The sequence below is a fragment of the Euphorbia lathyris genome, chromosome 5 (assembly GCF_963576675.1).
Source record: "Euphorbia lathyris chromosome 5, ddEupLath1.1, whole genome shotgun sequence".
Lineage (NCBI taxonomy): Eukaryota > Viridiplantae > Streptophyta > Magnoliopsida > Malpighiales > Euphorbiaceae > Euphorbia > Euphorbia lathyris.
This window is the reverse complement of record NC_088914.1, coordinates 54,002,601-54,025,804: the sequence shown is the minus strand read 5'-3', so window position 1 is coordinate 54,025,804 and position 23,204 is coordinate 54,002,601. Positions and strand designations below refer to the sequence as shown.

At 35.9% G+C, this 23,204-nt stretch overlaps 1 protein-coding gene across 1 annotated transcript; it reads right to left on the bottom strand.

The window, feature by feature from the left end:
- Window positions 1–7,179, bottom strand: LOC136229793 (9-cis-epoxycarotenoid dioxygenase NCED3, chloroplastic-like). The gene is made up of 3 exons (XM_066018683.1): window positions 7,093–7,179; window positions 7,019–7,034; window positions 1–1,097 (listed from the first exon to the last, which is right to left on the bottom strand). Exons 1-3 carry the CDS (start codon window positions 7,177–7,179, stop codon window positions 1–3), a joined length of 1,200 nt encoding a protein of 399 aa, XP_065874755.1.
- Between the last annotated feature and the right edge of the window lie 16,025 nt (window positions 7,180–23,204).

Below are 23,204 nucleotides of genomic sequence, written 5' to 3'. Positions count from 1 at the left end.
TCACAATTTGAAGTTTATTACCATTGATAAAAAACGAAATGAAGATGATGTCTCCACAGATGCACAAATTGGAAAAAACGATTTTATTGTGTCGGCTGGCGTCGGACTCATACAAGATCCAATTACAATTATTTCATCACTTTCAGCTTCTTCCCATGCGTTCCAAAGGTGGAAACAGAAGCAATCACCTGCTTCTATCCACTTTATTTCTGACGCCTCATTCGCTTCCTTGTCCAAAATTCCAAACCTTGCCATCTTTTTCTTGTCGTACATTACCGGAGACCCTCCCCAGATCATTTCAGGCAACTGGAAAACCACTTGTTGATCAGGAATTACAAAAAATTTCTCTGTAATTGCGAAATCATGCATCATGGTTGGCTGATCAAGTGGGATTTCAACATCAGCCGAGTTTTCACCATTTGGGGATATTTTGAAGTACTTCATGTATGGTTTTTGGACAACATCATAACTAAGAGCAAACAATTCCCCACTCTCCGGATCAACTTTAGGATGAGCAATCATTGCATTGTTAAGTTGTCCATTAAAATCAAAACGACCAGCCGTTTTGAGATCTCCATTAGGAAGAAGAGAAACTTGGTAAGGCAAATCATCTTCAGACATAGCAAGAAGACGGCCATCGAAGTAAACGAGTCCAGCGTTAGCAACACCAGTTCCATGGAGACCAAAAAGACTCCGAGTATAAAAAAGCAAGAGCCTAGCTATACCAGAGTGGTCGTGGAGTTCACCTATGGCCTTGGGGAAAACAAGACGTCCTAATTCCCGCTCTTGAACAAGGCGGTTAGTCTCGGTGAACCTGTAGGAATAGCTGACCGATCCATTGTCAAAGCAGACAGCATGAACCATACTGTCATCGTCGAACAAGTGGTGACCAGCCACTGGTTCGTGAAGTGGGTTAGCCCCGTTTCGAACATAAACACCGCGAATACAATCTGGGATTTGTCCGGTGACTGGTAAATTATGAACAACGGGCTGTTCGGGAACGGGGGCGAAATTGCCGACGATTTGAAGGGTTGGATCAGCAGTTTTGGGAAGAGGGTGTTTTTTCACGTGAGAAAGAAGAGCGTTTTCGAGAACATCTAATAGAGAGAGAAATTAGAGAGAAGATTTGGAGAGAGAAAGGAAAAGAGAAAGATGAAGAAAAATTGGAAGAAGGAAAAAGATAATGGCATTTTAGTAATTATATAAAGGTGAAGGGTATTTTTATCATTTCTTAAGGAGTGGCCTCACTTTTTATAATAGGGTAGGATGAAAATGATGATGTGGCACGTTGACTTTGGGTTGACCGGTCACAATTACCAGTTGTACACTTTAGTGGGAGGTCATATGAAGTTTGTATACTTTACAGTGCAAAATTAAAGATTGTACATCAAAGTGTGAAAACAGATAAAGGTTGTACACCACGTATGTAATTTACCCGAATAAATTTGAATAGTGCAGGGTCTTAAAATGATGATTTTGCCAACAAAAAACTTGGACTCTTTTTTTCTTGGTGATTTTTAACTTTAAAATTCTCCAAATTGTTCTAGACATACTCATGTCTTGTAAAGTAGCCAAGCTAAAGAATAAATGGGACATTAGCATTACCCTGTACATCTTGTTCTATGCCTCAAGATTGATTATTTTTGAAATGAGATGTCTTTTTGTTCTCAAATTTTTGCTATCTTCAGAAGTTTTTGAAAAGTTAAACAATGGTTGATTTGAATTCAAATGCTAGAATGATTTATGAAGAAGAAAGATATTGTAGCAAGAAGATTGCCTTAATGGGGAGTATTAGAAAGCGAGGCGGACATTTCTTTAAAAGCATTGCCAGTTCAATTGCTCAATTACTTTATATCACTCTACTTCACAATAGTTAGGAATTCGAGTGCATCTTGGTCAAACATTGTACTCTTGACTGGGGGAACCTCAGATGCATCCTCTAGGGAAACCTTACCTTTCTTACGTCTCTCAATTTCCTCGCGATTTCTTCAAACGTAAAACATCATCCGCTTCCGGTCAATCTTGACATTCCAGAAATATGTTTTCTGGTGTGGGCATTATTGCGTGCTTGAGGATAAATAGTATATCCATATACCTAAGGCACAACCTTATTGCTTTCATATGGGAAAGGGCTAGGAGTCTGAATATCCAACTTTGTGATAAACGGTTCAAGATTTTCCACTTCACTTGGACTTTTAGGTACCCAATCTATAACCAATTAGATTGGCTCCTGTAACATGTTCTCTATAGGAGTCTCCTCAACTCTCCTACCAAAGCTTAGGACTCCTGCTTCCATGTACTCCTGCACTTTTCTCTTGAACTGTTTGCATTTCTAGATCGAGTGACCCATGTCTTCTCCAGATACATGCAACTTTCCTTCCCATTGGTTTTTATAATCAAACTTTCCTGAAATATAGCCTGATATACTTGCTTCATTGGCGTGACAATGTTGCCTGCTTTATTTTATACTCACATCAGTCGTTATTCAAATTTCTTAACTTTTTAGTTCAATTGGTTCCACAACAGTTTTTTCAGCTTCTTCTAGTTGTATCTCTTTCTTATTTACTCGGGAATTTACTTGTGATGTAGATTTGTAAAGATTTATTCGAAGCATGCGAAGTTTCAACGCTATATGCGAACCAAACATGACGATTGTATATCACCTATTCTCATATGTGGACATCAGTTTAACATGGGCAGCCATCATCAAGATGCTGCAAGAGAATACCTAGCAGCTTATAAACTGCTGCCTGAGAGTCCTCTAATTAATATATGTGTCGGTGAGAATTTTCTCTATCCTTTCCTTTCTTGTGAAGATTTTATATTGTGCTAAGATCATAAAATAATTAAATTGTTCAAATGTGATTTGTCTTATCCAGGATCATTGGTTAATTTAGCTCTTGGATTTAGACTTCAACATAAGAATCAATGTCTTGCACAAGGCTTATCATTCCTTTATAAAAATTTACAGAATGGTAAAATTTACAAGGTATGCTTTCATTGTCATATCAAATTTATTTTGGTTAGTTGATCACATTTCCAATGTTCATTGGCCATTTTTCACGCTTATAAACGAGGCTGAAGAAAATTTTCATTTGATATGAGCTAAAAGAAATAAACTTTGCACGAATTAAGAATCAAAATGGACCCTGAAGTTGACAGGCAGGGTCGGTTTAGTCCAAATCAAAGTTTAGGTTAACTCAGTCCTGAAGTTGGCAAAACTTGACAAATTAGCCTAAATTTGACAAACTTTTAGGTATTAAAACTGATTGTTTTGAGGCTAATTTGTCAAATTTTGCCAACTTGAGGGGCCATTTTAACCCTTAATTCAGTTTTGCACAGAGTCATCATAAGCAAGGCCTGCGTTTTTTGTTTTCTCAGGCACAACTATTCATTTATGGAGCATACTTATGTATTTCATCTTGGTTCGGCTCAGTAGCTTTCTTTTTTCCATTAAATATAAAATTTGGGATTCAAATGTTATAAATATGAGGTTTTTATGTAATGGTTTGTCAATTGTAGGATTTCTTTTTTTTTCGAATTTTTTTCGCATTTTAAACTATCTATTAGTTACATATAAAATTTAGGCGTAAAGCCTATTTAGCCTCCTCAACTATAAGGCCAAAATCAATTACCCCCATTCTATAGAAATCAACAAAGGGGTCCCTAAACTATGCAATACCAACCAATCAAGCACAAACTAACAGTGACATTTATAACTGCTCCTCTGCTCGACATCCTTGATAGACAATACTCCCAAAAAACAATGACATTTCCACACTGATCCAGTATCTTAACCAACTCAATCCCTCGTCTTCGTTTCCACACTCTTCAATACATATTTGAATGAACTCATGATTTTGAATTGAGCTCTCTGGAATTTGCCTAAGCTTCAATTTCAGTTTCTTCATCTGAGACAACCTCAAGATTTTCCTCGCATCTTCAACCGAAATTCCAAAAGGATTAGGATCTCTAGCCTCTGGTTCCTTCGCTGGAGGAGTTTGTCCTTCAAAGTGGATTCTATCTCCAGTGATGCTTTTTGAGACTCTCCTTCAGCTTCTCCTCGACATGCATGGAAAGTAACTTAGGCAGCTAGTTAATTGCTCTCCGGTGAAGGAAACGATGGAAAAATCCTCTGTGAGGATTCCGGAGAGTTAAGGTATTCTTTGTGGAAGCTAGATTTGGCTTCATTTTGGGGTACTGTAGGTTGTAACGAAGTAGTGGAAGAGGTTGATGAATGTTGAAGAGACACAGTCGGGGAGGCACTTCTGTAACTGCCTGAGAGATGCTTCGATAGCAATTTACAAAGCGCCATTGATGAAGAAGAGAAGCAGATGGCTGATTTTGAGAGCTTGAAACGTGTTTAAGGTTAATAAAGAAGAGAAACAGATGACTGATTTTGAGAGCCTGAAACGTGGCTAAATTACACCCATGGCCACTGATTACCCATTTTAACATTGTGGCCACTGAACTTCAATTCTTAATGGTATGGCCACTGAACTTTACACTTTTTAACATCGGTGGCCACTCAACGTCTCAAAACGACTGTTGACAGCCTCAAAATAAAAAATATGAGGAGTTAATGATATTCTAATGAACTTTAATTCTTGCAAATTTTCGTTTTGAGATCATTTAGGTGTTGTTTGGTTAGGAGAGAGAGTGAATTTTTAGAGAGAGAAAGCTCTAATAAAGGTGTTTAAAGGGAAAGTAGGAAGAAATGGAAGAAGGGAAGATTCAATACAGTTCATTCTGTTTTTTTTTTTTTGAAATAACAGTTCATTCTGTTAGTTTGTGCTTAATTGGTGGGTATTGCATCTGATTTGTGTAGAATGGGGACTTAATTGATTTTGTACCTATAGTTTGCGGGACCAAATGGTCTTTATGTGTAGAATGGAGACTTAATTGATTTTATTAGATAAAATTTACTTTATCTATTAAAAATATATCAGTTACTCAATTAGATGATTTCACACAGAATATGGATATCATGATTCATGAATGTAACACAATCTAAATGTTAAATTTCTGAGGGACTTGGAGGTTATTCAACTTATACTGTTCAGGTACTCATTATGTTTTCCAGCAACTCATGTGTTTCCGTAATATAGGTGTCTTTACAGGAGGCGTTATATAATATCGCTCGCGCTTATCATCATGTTGGACTTGTAACACTTGCAGCTTCATATTATGAGAAGGTGCTTCAAACATATGAGAAGGATTACCCAATTCCGGAACTTTTGAATGAAAACTCGGACGTTTCGAAAATCTAAACCCAGGTTATTGTGACCTCCGAAGGGAGGCAGCTTACAATTTACACTTGATATATAAAAAAGTGGAGCAATTGATCTTGCTAGGCAGGTCTTAGGAGATCACTGCACTTGCTGACTAGGTATTGTTTAAACTTTAATAAATATAGTGTTAGGAGTTTGTTTACCTAATCTGTTGTATTCTGAGAGACCGTGGTCAATAGCGACAAAATCTGAAGGAAACTGTCAATACAAGCCTCAAATTTCTCTACTCAACGGTTTTAAGTGTTTCATACACTTTCACATCTTTTACTTAATTTCTGCTACTCCATTTTACTACTATTTCGTATTCATATATATGTGATATCAATTCATTGATAGTTACATTACATGTGCTCAATTAATTTCATTGACTTTATTTTGATAATTAATTGATTAGGAGAACCAATTAACTTGATTAATATCCCTTGCAGCTCAGTGGTGGAGCCGGCGCTTAAAGTTTGGGGGGCTCCACTCAACATAGTCGCAAAAGGCGACCCTGGCGATCAAGCCACCGCCTTCTTTAATGAAGGTGGTTCTAGGCGAGAGGTGGTCACCTTTGAGGTGAAATTTAGGTTAAAAATGATTGTGTCCAGTTGGAAGATTTCATCTGCTCCAGATTTCATCCACTTTGACAACTTCACTTCATCTCCTCCAACAGCACTGCTGATCTAACAGGTACATACTTGGACAACTTTACTTCATCTTCATTTCGACAACTTTACTTCTCTGTTATGTTCTAACTTCTATTTCTTATTTCATCTTCTTAGTTTCTTTTATTCCTCTCTTACTTTTCTTGGTTCTAAGTGTAATGTCTGCCCAAATTTTTATGACTTGTTCTAAATGTTACGTTGCTCAAATTTTTATGAAAGTTTGTGAAGATTTTACAAGTTATTTGTTGTTTGTTATTTGTTGTATTGTGCAAGTTTATTATTAGTTTTGTTACGTTTATTATTAGTTATTAGTTCTAAGTATTATGCTGTCCAAATTTTGTAGGCTTTTCATCATGAGTATTAGTAATTCTAATACATCGAAAGCTACAAAAAGAATGGATCCTTGTTGAAAGTATGTGCAAGAGGTCAAGACAGGGAGTTCAAATGATCTCACACACGCATGAATGATTCAGTTTTTGTGTTTTACAACTTTAGAAGTTGAACTAGTCAATTTGAGTTATGGTTTTATTTTTTGTGTTTTTCTAATTTTTTTTGTAGCCTCGGCTCGCCTTTTTGCCTTTAACAACTATGTTGTACAAATTGTTTTTTTTTTTTTGCCACACACTAAACAAAGAAAATTTTATCATTTCGTTTATATAGAGAATAAATATATTGTTCATTTTGTTTATAGTTCTATCATTTTATAGTTTAGTTTAATTAATAGGATTCTTAATTTGATCACATTTAGTTAAATATCAATTCAATTAGTTTATAGTTTAAAATTATCAATTCAATTCAATCAAAACCCTAAATCAAACCTTAAAATTTAAACCTCTAAAATCAAACCTCTTAATTAAATTCTAAAATGTAAACACCTAAATCAAAATTTAAAATATCATCAACTCAATTAAAACCTTTAAATATTTTTTTTTTATTAAGAGATGGAGGCTGGAAAAGAGAAGGAAACTCTGAACACATCAACAGATTGGCATGAACTGAAAAAACCAAAACCAAACCGAGCCTAAAATAAAGAAAATAAAAAGTTATACAAGCAACCAGAAAACAAGAAACTAAGTAAACCTATACTGAGGGAAGCCTAAAATGTCATCTGACACAAAGATTATACAAAAATTAGGAGTAGTGTCCCACCATACTAAATGATCCACAGTGAGACCATGACGAGCAAGAGCGTCAGCGATTTGGTTACCTTCCCTGTAAATGTGTGAGACCGTGACAAGCATCTGCGACTCAGGTGATCCGTTTCTGCCTAGATAGAAATGGGTGATCCACCCGTTTCCACCTAGGAAGAAAGGGGTGATCCACCCGTTTCCGCATATGCAGAAACGGATAGTTCATCTGTTTCTACCTAGGCGAAATGGTATGAATCACCCGTTTAGTACATTTTGGATGAATTTTTTCTCCGAATCCGGAGATGAAACGGGTATTTTTCGATTTGATTTTCAAATACAAATACTTATCCTAGGAATTATTAGTTTTTTTCCTTTACCGTGTTTAAGTCCCATGAATGTTGTTCGGGTTTTTGAATTTCGAAGAAATTTGAGAGAATTTCAGTTTTTGAGTTTAAAAAATGAAAATGGTAAAAGTGTCCAAAGGGTGCGGTGATAAGTAATTTAGGGACGGTAAATATCAATCCACTTATTTTTTTAGGGTAATTAATTTATTAGTCCATATATTTTGACAAAACACACCGTTTAGTCCCTATATTTTCAAAAACACATGGTAAGGTCCTTAACTTTTTTCTCAATGAATTGTTTAGTCCTTCCGTCTGTTTGTTAGATTTTTTACCGTTTATGACTTCGGAAATGACTAAATTACCTTCAAACTTCAGAAGAGGAAATCCAATTTAGAAGAAGAAGCTATTTGTATGGAGAACAAGAAAAAGAACAGACCTAATGCTTACGAATTTGAACGATTAAGAAGAAAATCAAGAAGGAGCACACTCAAAGTTGATTTCAGATGCATTAGAGTTTAAAGGAAAGGAAAATAAAGGAAAAGAAGAACGCAAATCCAAATTGACTAACAGAATCTTCATGAGAGTCTAACGGCAGAGACTAAACAGTTCACCGAGAAAAACGTTAGGAACTTTACCGTGTGTTTTTAAAAATATAGGAACTAAACAGTATGTTTTATCAAAATATAGGGACTAATAAATTAATTATCCTATTTTTTTAACACATTTTATCATGGACTTGCCACTTAATTTTATCCTTTTTTTAATTCTAAAAATAACAGAAATATGCAAGAGATGAATTTAGCCTATATCTAGGGATGGCACCGAATACTGTATCCGCAAGTACCTGACATTACCTGACTCTAATGGGACTACTTGTACCATGTATAAAAAGATATAAGACAGATATGTGAATAAAACCATTATTCATAACAGGTATGAGACATATATGGGAATACATTCAGGATACTCGGTACCCGTTATAAATCTTTTATATATTAAAAATATTATTGTTTTTTAGATGTAAGCTGTGAGATTCAAAATACAATCTTTTATTCTTCAACCATTGAGCGATACCATTAAACTACTTTATTCGTATTTATTATTAAGGTTCAATTCGTTCAATTTTTAAATAGATAGTTTATTAAATTTATACTTTTTTTTTAGAAAAAATTTAATACTTCATTAAATTTGTAGTATTCTTTGTTTTATGTATTAAGTTTTAATGGGTAAAGGTACCTGAGGGTACTCGCGAATTAAATGGAACAGGTATGGGATGTAAAAAAATATACTCGTTAGGGTAATGGGATGAGTACGGGTAATTAAAAAAATAAATGGATAAAGGTTTAGAATTGGCACTACCTGCAAATATCCTACTCATTGTCATCCCTACCTGTGAATGACCAAATTTTACATGGTCATTAAGATTCATATGATCAAAACCGATGTTCATACAACAGTATTCACATGCATCTTAATAACCAAATAAATTTAGACATTCACTGTTAGATCTAAGCTTATTAAATCTAAACCTTAGGATTCTTTGAATCTCCACCATAGAATGCCAACAAACTTAGATCTGGTGGTGACAAAACTGATATTCAGCAATGTTCACATGGATCTTAATGACCAAATAAATTTGGTCGTTCACCATTAGATCTAAACTTATTAAATCTAAACCTTAAGATTCTTTGAATCTTCACCATAGAATGATAATAAACGTAGATCTAATGGTGAACGACCAATTTTTACATGGTCATTAAGATCTATATCATCAAAACCAATGTTCATACATCAGTGTTCACATAGATCTTAATGACCAAATAAATTTGATCATTCACTGTTAGATCTAACCTTGTTAAATCTAAACTCTGTGGTTCTTTGAATCTCCACTATAGAATGCTAATAAACCTAAATCTAATAGTGACCAAATTTTATAGTCATTAAGATCCATATGATCAAAACCATATGTTCATAATAGCAAGACATTTATTTTTTTCCTTTTTATTTGACCGTGTAGTATTTGATCATTCACCGTTAGATCTAGGTTTATTAAAATCTTAGGGTGGAGATTCAAATCATCCTAAGGCTTAGATTTAATAAGCCTATATCTAACGGTGAATGACCAAATTCATTGGTCATTAAGGTGCATGTGAACATGGCTGATAATAACTAACTTCACATTAAAAATAAAAAACCAATGAGATTGAGCATTAATTTGAGCAATGGGCTTTATTTGGTTAATCAAATACTACTTATTTTGTTGGTGTGCCCTAGTTCATAGGCATTGGTTCTTATAAAATGTATTTGTGTCATATTAATAAAGGCATTAATCTAGTTCATTTATATATTGTGCTATAATATGAATAGAGAATCCATTGATTGATAATCGTAAAACAATATCCCAAGTCTATTCTATCATGGGAATGATTAGGACCACAGACTTGTATATTCGATGATTGTATGGTAGTAATTGATACTAGCCATAGTACTTGATAAGTCAGTTGTGAATATGGGTACATGTGGTATACATGTGACTGGATCGATCCGCTCGAGAAAACTACATGGTGGTTGTGTCATTAGTTTTCTTAAGTAGGTCTCTAACTGTCTTCAGACCAGATTTCATTATAATATCAATGTGGGATCCGGTTCACTTTGACATACGCCTAACAGGTATGTAACAGGATGCTAAATACGGGTATGATTGGGTGAACAGGTGAACACGTTGGTATTGATATTGAAGTGATGGAATTACCACTCATGTAATAGTGAGATGATATCACAGGCCACTTGATAAGTGAGATTGATAAGTGTGTGGCCACACCCTGATAAGTAGTTTACTTATCTGTTTCATCAATCTACTTAAGATCAAGAAATATCATAAACATCAGAGAGGATGACAGCCGCCATGCCTCTAGTTTATAATATCGATATCAAATGGCAAAAGAAGTTAAGAGATAACTACAGGGTCTCTGCATCTTTAGACTGCTGAAACTCTGTCTTGGTTAGGGGCAGTGATGGTTTGCTAGAACCCACTTATTGTCTGTGGGCCGTGAGCTCACTGCTAGCTAAGGACAGTCCCATAGGATCGTGCACATCGAACATCTGAGTTAGAACTTATAGAACGGTACATTGGAGAGATGAAATTAATTAATTGATAGTAAAATATCAAGGTAATTAATTGGTGGTTAATTAATTGATTAATTGATACTTTGTATCAAGGTAATTGATTAATGGTCTTAAGTGTTGAGTATTTAATTGATTAATTAGTTTACGGGATGTAATTAATTAATTCGTAAATTAATGAAATTGCGTTCGGTGAATAATTAATTAAACTAATACGTTAATTTATTAATTAGTGTTGTTTGTTTAATTGGGGTAATTAAATTTAATCTAATCATAATTAATTGCATAGAATAAATATTATTGGTATTTATTTATGTAATTAGATTAGGATTGGATAAGTTTTGTAATTAACCAATTAACCCTAAACCAATTAGGTTTAGGAATACACTATATATATAAATTAAAACACTAAAACCCTAATGAACCTACACATATTCGGCCACCACTAATCCAGAAAAAGGATTTTCGGCCAAAAGCTTGTATTCCACTTGAAAAGTGGGATTTGGATTTGGAAAATATCACAATCTCTCCCGTTCTTCGTTCGTTCTTCGGCTAGCACCGGTTCTAGCTCAATAGCTATTCGTGCACCTGACTACGGAGATCTTACTACCTTGTGGATTCTTCAGCCGTCTCTAGAAGAGACAGTCCGGGTATGTTTATATCCTTAAACGGATCAAAAGATTTTATTCAATCAATGGTTAACGGACAAAGATCAAACTAAAAGGGATTAGAAATAAATTTTAAACCGCAATTCCGCTGCGCTACAGTTGATTAACTGGCAATAATCCCTAACAGTGGTATCAGAGTCATGGTTTAGTCCGTTTTGATTGATTGAAAATTAATAAGATTTGGTTTTTATTATTTTTCCAAATCAGTTTTGAGAATTCCTATTAATTCCTCGAATAGAAATTGTTCTAGGAAGTTTTCTATTTATTATTTCTGTCTGTATTTTGTATTATTTGGTTCTGAAATTAATTTTAAAATAATTGAAAATTAAATAAAAACTACAGCAGCAATTTTTAAACAGAAAAAAGGAAAAAAAATAGTTTCGGACACGGAATAGCAGTCGCGGGACTGCTGTCCGCGAACAGCAGCCCCGCGGCTGCTGTTGGGCGGACAGCATCACTAATGTTGTCCGCCAGACAGCAGCCACGGGGCTGCTATATGCGGACAGCAGCCCCGTCGCTGTCCCGGGTCCGTTAAACAATTCAGAATTTGTTAATTTTGGATTAGACGGGACTGGTTTTTGTTTTTAAATTTTTCTCGGGTAATATTAATAAAATCAGGGCCCTAGTACCGTTTAATTTATTAAACGTGTTTTAATAAAAACTAATTGGTATTAAAATGTTTTTGATTGGCATGCATATTTAATTTTAATCGAATTGATAATTTGTATAAAATTGAATATGGTTAATTTGTGAAATTGGCCCAATAGACTGTGACACCGGTTTAAATTGGGAGGGCTAAATTTTGGATATGTGACGATCCTAAAATTCAGTGGGAGCAAAATTGTAATTTTGTATTTAAATGGATGTTAACCGTTTGGGTCTTTATGTGCCTTAGTCACATATGGTAAAATTGGCGATTTCACCCTAAGTAACTCGGCTTAACTTTATTAGATGATTTTGGAATGCCATGATCATGCATTATATTTGTATGTCTTACTGTGCAGCAACGTGTTATAGAGTTCTATGGGCCCTAAATAAAAGTCGGTTTGTAATTTAATTATTTTGGGAAATATGGTCTGCGTGCCATTTTTTCATTAATGTAATTTTAGAATAGGTTCTATTCATAAAATTGTAATTGGTCGTGAAGAAGCCCAGATGGTCCAAGCCCATGGTGGGAGCCCAAGGAGACTTGAAGCAAGCCCGTGAAGATTAGAAAGTATATCTAGTTTCACTAGGATGTATTATAAGGCCCATAGAGTCTCTATGTTTATTTTAATTATACAATTGCTTAGTATAACATGAAATATAAGTAGCAACGATCACCAGATCATCAACCGTGATAATTATATGTTAAAGCCGTATCACTTAATTAATCCGGATAATGAAATATTGAGTCGCTTAAAAGTGCTTTCCAGATTCACACCTCTTCCTCCCAGGTAGTGCTACAGTGTATGACGTGCCCTAGCAGGTATGCTGTAGTAATTAGTGGGCCGTCGAGGGTTAGGATACTTCGGTATGGCTAACACGTGTATGGTGGTTGGACTCAACGTGGGTAGCATTAGCTCAGAGCGGGCCCTAAGCACAGATGGGCTAAGTGTCACAAAGCCCATCAAACCAAGAGTCCTTGCAGAGGATTGGATAGTTTATCCTACCAAATCGTCAATGGTCGATGGCGGAGCCCTAGCTCGATCGATTATTGATGGATTGTGGATCTTGGTCAAGACAGCCAAATAAATATCACCAATAACAAATTAAAATGGATTATTAATTTGATTTTTGGCTTAAGCCCTTTATTCTAACTCTAATGTAATTTTTCCACGTAGATTAAACTCCACATCAAAATTACACGAAAAGAAAATTAAATGGCTGCAACAAGCAACAACTCACTCAGACCACTCCTGGAAAAGGAAAAGCTTTCAGGGACTAATTTCCTTGACTGGTCCAGGAACTTGCAAATAGTTCTTAGACACGAGTCAAAGGAATATGTGTTGACTGCTGCCTTACCAGCAGCTCGTCCTACAGGTCGGGGCGTAACCGCTGATCAAATGGCGGAGTACGACCGACATGTTAAGGATGACAGAGATGTGTCATGCATTATGCTGGGTACCATGGTTCCTGATCTTCATGAAGGAAATTAGGGCTAAGGTATAGCAGCGGAAATATAAAATTTTAGCCTACTTCCTTTTAACCATAGGATCCGTTAATCGTTATTTCATATAAAGAGGGATAAGAAGAAATACCTTTTGAAGAACAATCTACCGTTGTTAAAGAAGTGCCCACAACTCTTCTCCGAGTTCCCAAGCACGAAGTGTAACACGGTGAGGTTAAGTTAGAATCAACCGTATGAGATGCAACTAAGATAGATTGCCTCTAATTAACCAACACAAGATCAAAGAAAAAAGGAGATAGATGAAATTAATCGATCGATGGAAGCCGTATGAATTCTTATCCACGAACTAGGGGAGTCGAATTCTCTTTCTCTCTCTTACTTGCAATTTCAAAAATCACAAAGGGGGGTAGTCTATGGCCTAGTCGAAATTCATGTATAGAGGGGGTATATATAATCACTTGTATCTAAACCCTAGTTAGATAGGAATAGGTTACTTAATAGGAATTCAATTCGGAATAGGATTCCCAATTATTATCTCATTATATATCTAATATATCTAGGATAATAATAAATAACCTAATTGAATAATAATAGGAGTATATTAATCTAATTAAAACTCCCAACTTAATTATCTCTTAATTAATTTAATTCACAAACCTAATCAAATTAGGATTAATGGAATTAAAATAATTCCTTATTTATTATATATAAATTTCGGCCCCCTCTATTTAAATGGGCCTTACTGGGCTCAATTGGGCTTCCATCTATTAATGACATCCATCTCTCTTTTGGTTCCAAGTCTTATGTGTGATCCATTAGGTTCTTACTACTTCTGGCCGTATGCAACTATTAAATTAATTTCTTCAAGAATTATATTTAATCCTTGCATAACGGAATGATGTACTGAGTATGTTATTGGCAAGTCTGTAATCATTCCCCCAGAGTCCGTTAAGAAGACAGGTTGATTCTGTCGTTAACCTTTCCGTATTAGTTACAGTATAATTTGATCCTTTATCAACTACATCCTTGAACTGAATCTTATGACTATGGGTGATGTCAAGTCACATATAGCGAGACGTTCGTTTTACTTGTATAGGCCGAGTCGACTCAAATAGATAGGTTAAGTGAAATCTGTATTTCTTACTCTTAAGCTATCACCTTGCAAGGATTTAGAGTCGATTCTTCCACAAGCGATCCTTGGATGTATCTCCCATTAATCGGGAGTGATAAATGCTCAATCCAATGTATAACTACCCTGATATTACCTCCTGTGACACCCAACCTTTTCCGTTCACACCCCAGAGTCATCTCTGTTAAGGATCGTGGGACAGCAGGATCAAAGTCTCACATTCAGTAATTCAGGATGACCAATTAACATTCCTTTGAGTCTGAGGATTAGTTATACCTATTAATACCAATGAGATGAACAGGTGACAAGGATGAATCTACCCATCCTGTTATCTCAAATTGGATCCCCAATCCTAATGAACGATGTTTCACCGGATCTATGTAACTGTCCAGATATCTGTATATATGAAGCTTGTGAGATCAGCTTTCTGTCGGACAGAAGACATTGTTACATACAAGTCTCAACAGTGATATATCAATCCTAAACATATCACTTGACTTGGGGTGGTTTCAAGTTTATTAGTCTATTATAAAGTTTTGTCTCACTTCATGCTTGTATGAACACTTTATAATCACTTTAAACAAACTTACGGATTTCCTTTTATTAGACTTTATTTAGTGCTTAAAAGGGATTGCCTTTATATAGTTATAAAACATATATCTCATTAAAACAAATGATATAAAGAACAATTCATTTACATTAAGTTTGTATCCTAGAACAATTGTCTATAGGACACTAAACCCCAACATACTCCCACTTGGACTAAAGCCAATTGTTTCTAAAACTTATCCCAGTAGAAGTTAAATGACGATTATGTACTTTCTGGGTTAAAGGCTTTGTCAACGGATCTGCAACGTTGTCCTCTGTAGGTACTCTTTCTATTCTCACATCTCCTTTAGCCACAATCTCTCTTATGATGTGGTATCGCTTTAGGTAGTGCTTGGATGCATTATGAGACCGTGGTTCCTTTGCTTGCGCAATGGCTCCATTGTTATCACAGTACAGAGTAATGGGATTGACAATGTCAGGCACCACACCTAGTTCTGTAATGAACTTTCTAATCCAAACTGCTTCCTTTGCTGCTTCCGCAGCATCGATGTACTCTGACTCGGTCGTAGAGAAAGCTACGCTTCCTGCTTGGAACTCTTCCAACTGACCGTGCCCCCATTCAAGATAAACAGGTATCCTGATTGGGATTTAAAATCATTCTCATCTGTGAGATGACTAGCGTCTGAAAATCCTTCAATTTTCAGATCTCCTTCTTCGTACACTAGGAACATATCTTTAGTCCTTCTCAAGTACTTAAGAATGTTCTTGACGGCAATCCAATGCTCGTCTCCCGGATTCCCTTGGTAACGACTCGTTACAGATAACACGAACGCTACGTCAGGTCTAGTGCATAGCATAGCATACATAATCGAACCGATCGCGCTGGCGTACGGGACTACAGCCATGCGTCGTTTGTCATCATCAGTTTTAGGACATTGATGATTGTTTAACTTTACTCCATGTAGCATGGGTAAGTTACCTCGTTTCGATTCAAGCATGCTAAACCGATTTAGCACCTTTTCAATGATGTAGCATGTGAAAGACCAAGCAGTCTTCTCGATCTATCTCTATAGATCTTTATACCAAGTATATAAGCTGCTTCACCAAAGTCTTTCATTGAGAAGTTACCGGATAACCATACTTTTACCGACTGTAATAGAGCAATGTCATTTCCCAATAACAGTATATCGTCCACATATAGTATGAGAAATGATATAGAGCTACCACTTGCTTTCTTGTAAATGCAAGCTTCTTCGCAATTTTGTTCGAAACCAAATTGTTTTATGGTTTCGTCAAAACGCTTATTCCAGCTTCTAGATGCTTGCTTGAGTCTATAAATGGATCTCTGAAGTTTGCAAACTTTATTTGCATCCTTCGATATGAAACCTTCAGGCTGCATCATATATACATCCTCAAGCAGGTTTCCGTTCAGGAAAGCTGTTTTCACATCCATTTGCCAAATCTCATAATCAAAATGAGCGGCAATTGCAAGCATGATTCTGATTGATTTGGACATAGCCACAGGAGAGAAAGTTTCGTCATAATCAATTCCTTGCTTCTGACGATATCCTTTCGCTACCAACCTAGCCTTGTAGGTGCTAAACTTTCCATCCATGTCAGTCTTCTTTTTGAAGATCCACCTGCACCCAATGGGAATTATCCCTTCGGGTGGATCAACCAAAGTCCACACTTGGTTAGTATACATGGAATCCATTTCAGAATCCATGGCCTCAAGCCATGTTTTAGAATCTGGACTAGTAAGAGCCTCTTCGTAGTTTTCGAGTTCGTCGTCTAACACGGGAACCTCATTATCATCTCCCACTAGAAAACCATATCTAACTGGGAGTTCACGAACTCTTCGTGATCTACGAATAGGTGCCACTGGAGTCTCATCTAATGGGACTACTTCGGGTACCTCAACCGCTTCTGTTGTTTCAGTCGGTGTTTCTTCTTCTTGAACTTCGTCGAGTTCAATCACGCTTCCCTTTTGTGTTTCTTCGAGAAACTCTTTCTCTAAGAAGGTTGCGTGCTTGGATACTATTACTTTCTGATCATCTGGATGATAGAAGTAATACCCTACGGTTTCCCTGGGATATCCAATGAAGAAACATTTATCAGATTTAGAATCTAATTTGTCGGACGCAATGCGTTTGACATACGCTGAACAACCCCATACTCTCATAAATGAGAACACGAGTTTCCTACCAACGAACAATTCATATGGTGTGGAACTAGCGGATTTAGTTGGTACTCGGTTCAGGGTGAAGAGGGCAGTTTCTAAGGCATAGCCCCAGAACGTCTTTGGAAGTAAGGCCATGCTCATCATGGATCGTACCATATCTAATAGGGTACGGTTTCTCCTCTCGGATACACCATTGTGAGCATATCCCACATTCAGTTAGATAATTCAGAAAATCATCAGAAAGATATTCGCCACCTCGATCGGATCGAAGCGTCTTTATTTTCTTTCCTAATTGATTTTCCACTTCATTCTTGAAGCATTTGAACTTGTCAAAAGCTTCTGATTTGTGCCTCATCAAGTAGATGTAACCATATCGAGTATGGTCATCTATGAAGCTTATGAAGTATCTGAATCCTCCTCTTGCTTGGACCGACATAGGACCACATACATCCGAATGAATGAGTCCTAGAGTGTCTGATACACGCTCACCTTTATTGCTAAAGGGTGTCTTTGTCATTTTACCTTTTAAACATGATTCGCATGTTTCCAATGATTCGGAATCGATTGGATCTATAAGCCCATCTGAATGTAGCTTTAGCATGCGTCTCTTGTTTATATGGCCTAAACGACAATGTCACAAGTAAGTTGAATTATCTAGCTTATGTCTTTTGGTATCAATTGCAAAAGCAGGAATTTTGTTATCTAATACACAAATCCCATTTTGTGAAATTCCTGAAAAAGATCGAATCTTTATAAAAATTGCAACTCTTGTCTTTTATTGAAATATGAAAACCGTCGTCAACAAGACGGCTAATAGAAATAATATTTCTAGATATTCCTAGAATATCCTTAGGCTGCATCCGGTATCAAATACCAAAAGATTCAGACTGTGAAATTTCAATATAAAACATACCAGATGTTGAAGTCCCGGCTTCTTCCCCTTTTGAGGAAGGCTAGGTACACCAACAGTTTCTTTTCCAATGCCCGTCTCCACCACAGAAGTGGCACTCTCCTTTGGGCTTCTTCACTTCCTTTCCCTTAGTTTTGTTGGGCACGACTTTCTTACCTTTCTTCATATTGGGCTCAACTGACTTGAGCATATTTGCAAGCTCTTCAAAAGAGGTTTGCAAGTCATTCATCTGATAGTTCATAATGAACTGTGAATAACTCTCTGGGAGGGATTGAAGAATTAAGTCGATGCTTAATTCGTTATCCATCGCAAATCCAATACTAGAAAGTTTGGTAATGTAGCCAATCATCTTAACACAATGTGTCATGACAGATGTGCCCTCTTGCATCCTACTACGATATAGCAACTTGGATATCTCGTAGCGTTCGCACCTGGTTTGTTTCCCAAACAATTCCTTTAGGTGCATGATGATGGAATAGGCATCCATTTCCTCATGTTGCCTTTGTAATTCCTGTGTCATCGATGCAAGTATGATGCATCCGGCATGATCATCATCAGCCTTGTGCTTCTAGTAAGCATCAATTTCCTCAATGGGTGCATCATTAGCAGGGAGAGGGGGTATCGATGTATCAAGTACATACCCTATTTTATCGAACTTCAAAACAATTTTGAGGTTACGAAACCAGTCGGTGAAGTTTGAACAATTCAATTTGTTATCGGTAAGAATGTTTTGCAGATTGGTGTTAATCATGATTTTTAAGAGTGTTTTAATTTAAAACTTGAGATGTGAGAAAGAGTAAACGTATGTCATTCATTTGCTTTAAAGTATAACAATCTAAAATTATAGGCCTTTTAATTTATTTCAGATTGCTCCCACTATTTTGCCAAATTAATAGCCCTCCATATTAATTCGAAGAATTTCACAAATCCTTTAGTGAGCTAGGATCCTAACTCCTGAGATTTCGCCTTGAGTTTGCTCAACAAGCTAGTCTCATTTGTTAGGTAGATTCATGTAATCAATCACATCTTGAATGTGACTCCTAGGTTATTGGGTTACTAACCACATTAGTAACTAATATGCTATTCACATTAATCTCAACCATATTGCCCATTAGTTTATGACAACATGAGTTTGCTCATCCAATTATCATAATCTAATTTAAGTATTACCCCATATTCATGAAAGAATGCCTTTCGATAATTCAGGTGTACCATAAGACCCCGAGCTTGAGTTTGCTCAACAACCCAAAGGCCCCCAGTACTGCCGGCTGAATTATAATATTAGGGAGGGGCAACCGATTTTAATAACTTGCTTATTTACTTAACTTTTTAACGAGGGATTTTATTCAAGTCTCATAATCTAACTTAGTCTTGATTTGCTTTAGCATACATCAGACACATACATTCACATATATTGGCGTTATGGACATATCATCTAAATTATTCCGTTGAGCCAGAGACGGAATAAAAGGGCAAACCAAAGGAAATACTAACTATTACATATTTCTCTTTAGGTCCTCCGTCTTCTCCATGGCGCCTTGAAATTACATATTAATTTCTATACTACTATAAGAAAACTTCAATTGAATTGAAGGGAATCAGATGAGAGGAGAAATTACAATAGATAGTAGAAAGGCAGGACGCGCATGCCCTATTTCAAAAATACCAAAAAACTAAAAGAGGGTCCAAATATGTCCATAACTCCAAACATGCATAGACTCAATTAAATAAATTTAATTGGTTGATTACATAACCGTCTTATGTAATATTTAGGTTAATCACATTAACTTGTCAAATTAACTTTCATCCAATTTTACTTCTAATCGTTTTGTATCTTTATATTAATTCTTAGATTAATATAACCATATAAAACGTCGATTATGCATGTCCCAATTATTTTGATTTCAATTCATTTAACACTTTGATTTACAACTTGGTAAAAACAAACTTTTAAACGAATTTTCATTCGATAATCAAAACAGAAAACTATTAATTTCCGAAACATATATTTATATATACAAATCATATTCAAGCCGATTTTAACGATTAAAATCAAGTGGGATTCGGGCCGGGGGCCCGAAGCCGGGCTACTGCCGTTTGGCAGCAGCCCCAAGGCTGCGCACGCGGCTGCTGCCGTGAGGCAGCAGCCGCGCGACAGCGGCTGGTCGCGCCGTGAGGCGCGACCCGAGCCGCTGTCGTATTTATATATATTTTTTTTAATATAAAACATATATATATATATATCAGATTTTAAAACGGTTTTAAAAACGATTTTCAGAAATAGGAAAAACTACAATAGATTTCCGTTTTATCTTTTAGAATTAATAAAACTAATTTTATTAACCTAACTATAAAACTAATAGATTTTGTTGTAATGATTATCAACCGAAATAATTAGGAACATACGCATAATCTATTTTAATTAACAATTAATTAAAATTTATTTATCTTTAGAATTAATTAATCAAACAATTTGTTAATTAATCCTAACCATAAATATTTATTCAATCCTATTGAAAAACTTCTAAATTTTCATATATGAAATAACGGATTTAACGATGGCTCTGATACCACTGAAGGAAATTAGGGCTAAGGTATAGCAGCGGAAATATAAAATTTTAGCCTACTTCCTTTTAACCATAGGATCCGTTAATCGTTATTTCATATAAAGATGGATAAGAAGAAATACCTTTTGAAGAACAATCTACCGTTGTTAAAGAAGCGCCCACAACTCTTCTCCGAGTTCCCAAGCACGAAGTGTAACACGGTGAGGTTAAGTTAGAATCAACCGTATGAGATGCAACCAAGATAGATTGCCTCTAATTAACCAACACAAGATCAAAGAAAAAAGGAGATAGATGAAATTAATCGATCGATGGAAGCCGTATGAATTCTTGTCCACGAACTAGGGGAGTCGAATTCTCTTTCTCTCTCTTACTTGCAATTTCGAAAATCACAAAGGGGGTAGTCTATGGCCTAGTCGAAATTCATGTATAGTATAATCACTTGTATCTAAACCCTAGTTAGATAGGAATAGGTTACTTAATAGGAATTTAATTCGGAATAGGATTCCCAATTATTATCTCATTATATATCTAATATATCTAGGATAATAATAAATAACCTAATTGGATAATAATAGGAGTATATTAATCTAATTAAAACTCCCAACTTAATTATCTCTTAATTAATTTAATTCACAAACCTAATCAAATTAGGATTAATGGAATTAAAATAATTCCTTATTTATTATATATAAATTTCGGCCCCCTCTATTTAAATGGGCCTTACTGGGCTCAATTGGGCTTCCATCTATTAATGACATCCATCTCTCTTTTGGTTCCAAGTCTTATGTGTGATCCATTAGGTTCTTACTACTTCTGGCCGTATGCAACTATTAAATTAATTTCTTCAAGAATTATATTTAATCCTTGCATAACGAAATGATGTACTGAGTATGTTATTGGCAAGTCTGTAATCATTCCCCCAGAGTCCGTTAAGAAGACAGGTTGATTCTGTCGTTAACCTTTCCGCATTAGTTACAGTATAATTCGATCCTTTATCAACTACATCCTTGAACTGAATCTTATGACTATGGGTGATGTCAAGTCACATATAGCGAGACGTTCGTTTTACTTGTATAGGCCGAGTCGACTCAAATAGATAGGTTAAGTGAAATCTGTATTTCTTACTCTTAAGCTATCACCTTGCAAGGATTTAGAGTCGAGTCTTCCACAAGCGATCCTTGGATGTATCTCCCATTAATCGGGAGTGATAAATGCTCAATCCAATGTATAACTACCCTGATATTACCTCCTGTGACACCCAACCTTTGCCGTTCACACCCCAGAGCCATCTCTGTTAAGGATCGTGGGACAGCAGGATCAAAGTCTCACATTCAGTAATTCAGGATGACCAATTAACATTCCTTTGAGTCTGAGGATTAGTTATACCTATTAATACCAATGAGATGAACAGGTGACAAGGATGAATCTACCCATCCTGTTATCTCAAATTGGATCCCCAATCCTAATGAACGACGTTTCACCGGATCTATGTAACTGTCCAGATATCTGTATATATGAAGCTTGTGAGATCAGCTTTCTGTCGGACAGAATACATTGTTACATACAAGTCTCAACAGTGATATATCAATCCTAAACATATCACTTGACTTGGGGTGGTTTTAAGTTTATTAGTTTATTATAAAGTTTTGTCTCACTTCATGCTTGTATGAACACTTTATAATCACTTTAAACAAACTTACGGATTTCCTTTTATTAGACTTTATTTAGTGCTTAAAAGGGATTGCCTTTATATAGTTATAAAACATATATCTCATTAAAACAAATGATATAAAGAACAATTCATTTACATTAAGTTTGTATCCTAGAACAATTGTCTATAGGACACTAAACCCCAACATACTGGGTATATATTTCTCCTAAATGGTGATGCCATTAGTTGGAGATCCTTAAAGTAGCCAACCATTGCCGATTCTATGACGGAAGCTAAGTACATCATTGCATGCGATGATGCAGATGAAGAAGTTTGGATTAAGAAGTTCATAACTGATTTAGGAGTAGGTCAAACTCTCCTAAGATCAGTTGATGTTTTCTGTGTCAATAATGGGGCCATAGCACAAGCACTGGATCCCATGTCACACAAGAGATCCAAACGCGTACTTAGATAGTAACACCTTATCCGGTGACATTACATTGTAGAGGGTTGACACTGAGAACAATGTCGTTGGTCAGTTTACCAAGGCAATTGGTAGTACTAGATCTATAGTGTTTAGGGCAATACTCGCTTGGAACTAGTTCAAGTGGGAGACTGTTGGTGTGCCCTAGTTCATAGGCATTGGTTCTTATAAAATGTATTTGTGTCACATTAATAAAGGCATTAATCTAGTTCATTTATATCTTGTGCTATAATATGAATAGAGAATCCATTGATTTATAATCGTAAAACCATATCCCAAGTTTATTCTATCATGGGAATGATTAGGACCACAGACTTGTATATTCGACGACTGTATGGTAGTAATTGATACTAGCCATAGTACTTGATAAGTCAGTTGTGAATATGGGTACATGTGGTATACATGTGACTGGATCGATC

Excerpts from the sequence above, each read along its gene's own strand:
- LOC136229793 (XM_066018683.1), bottom strand. The coding sequence starts at position 7,179 with ATGCTTGTCACGGTCTCACACATTTACAGGGAAGGTAACCAAATCGCT.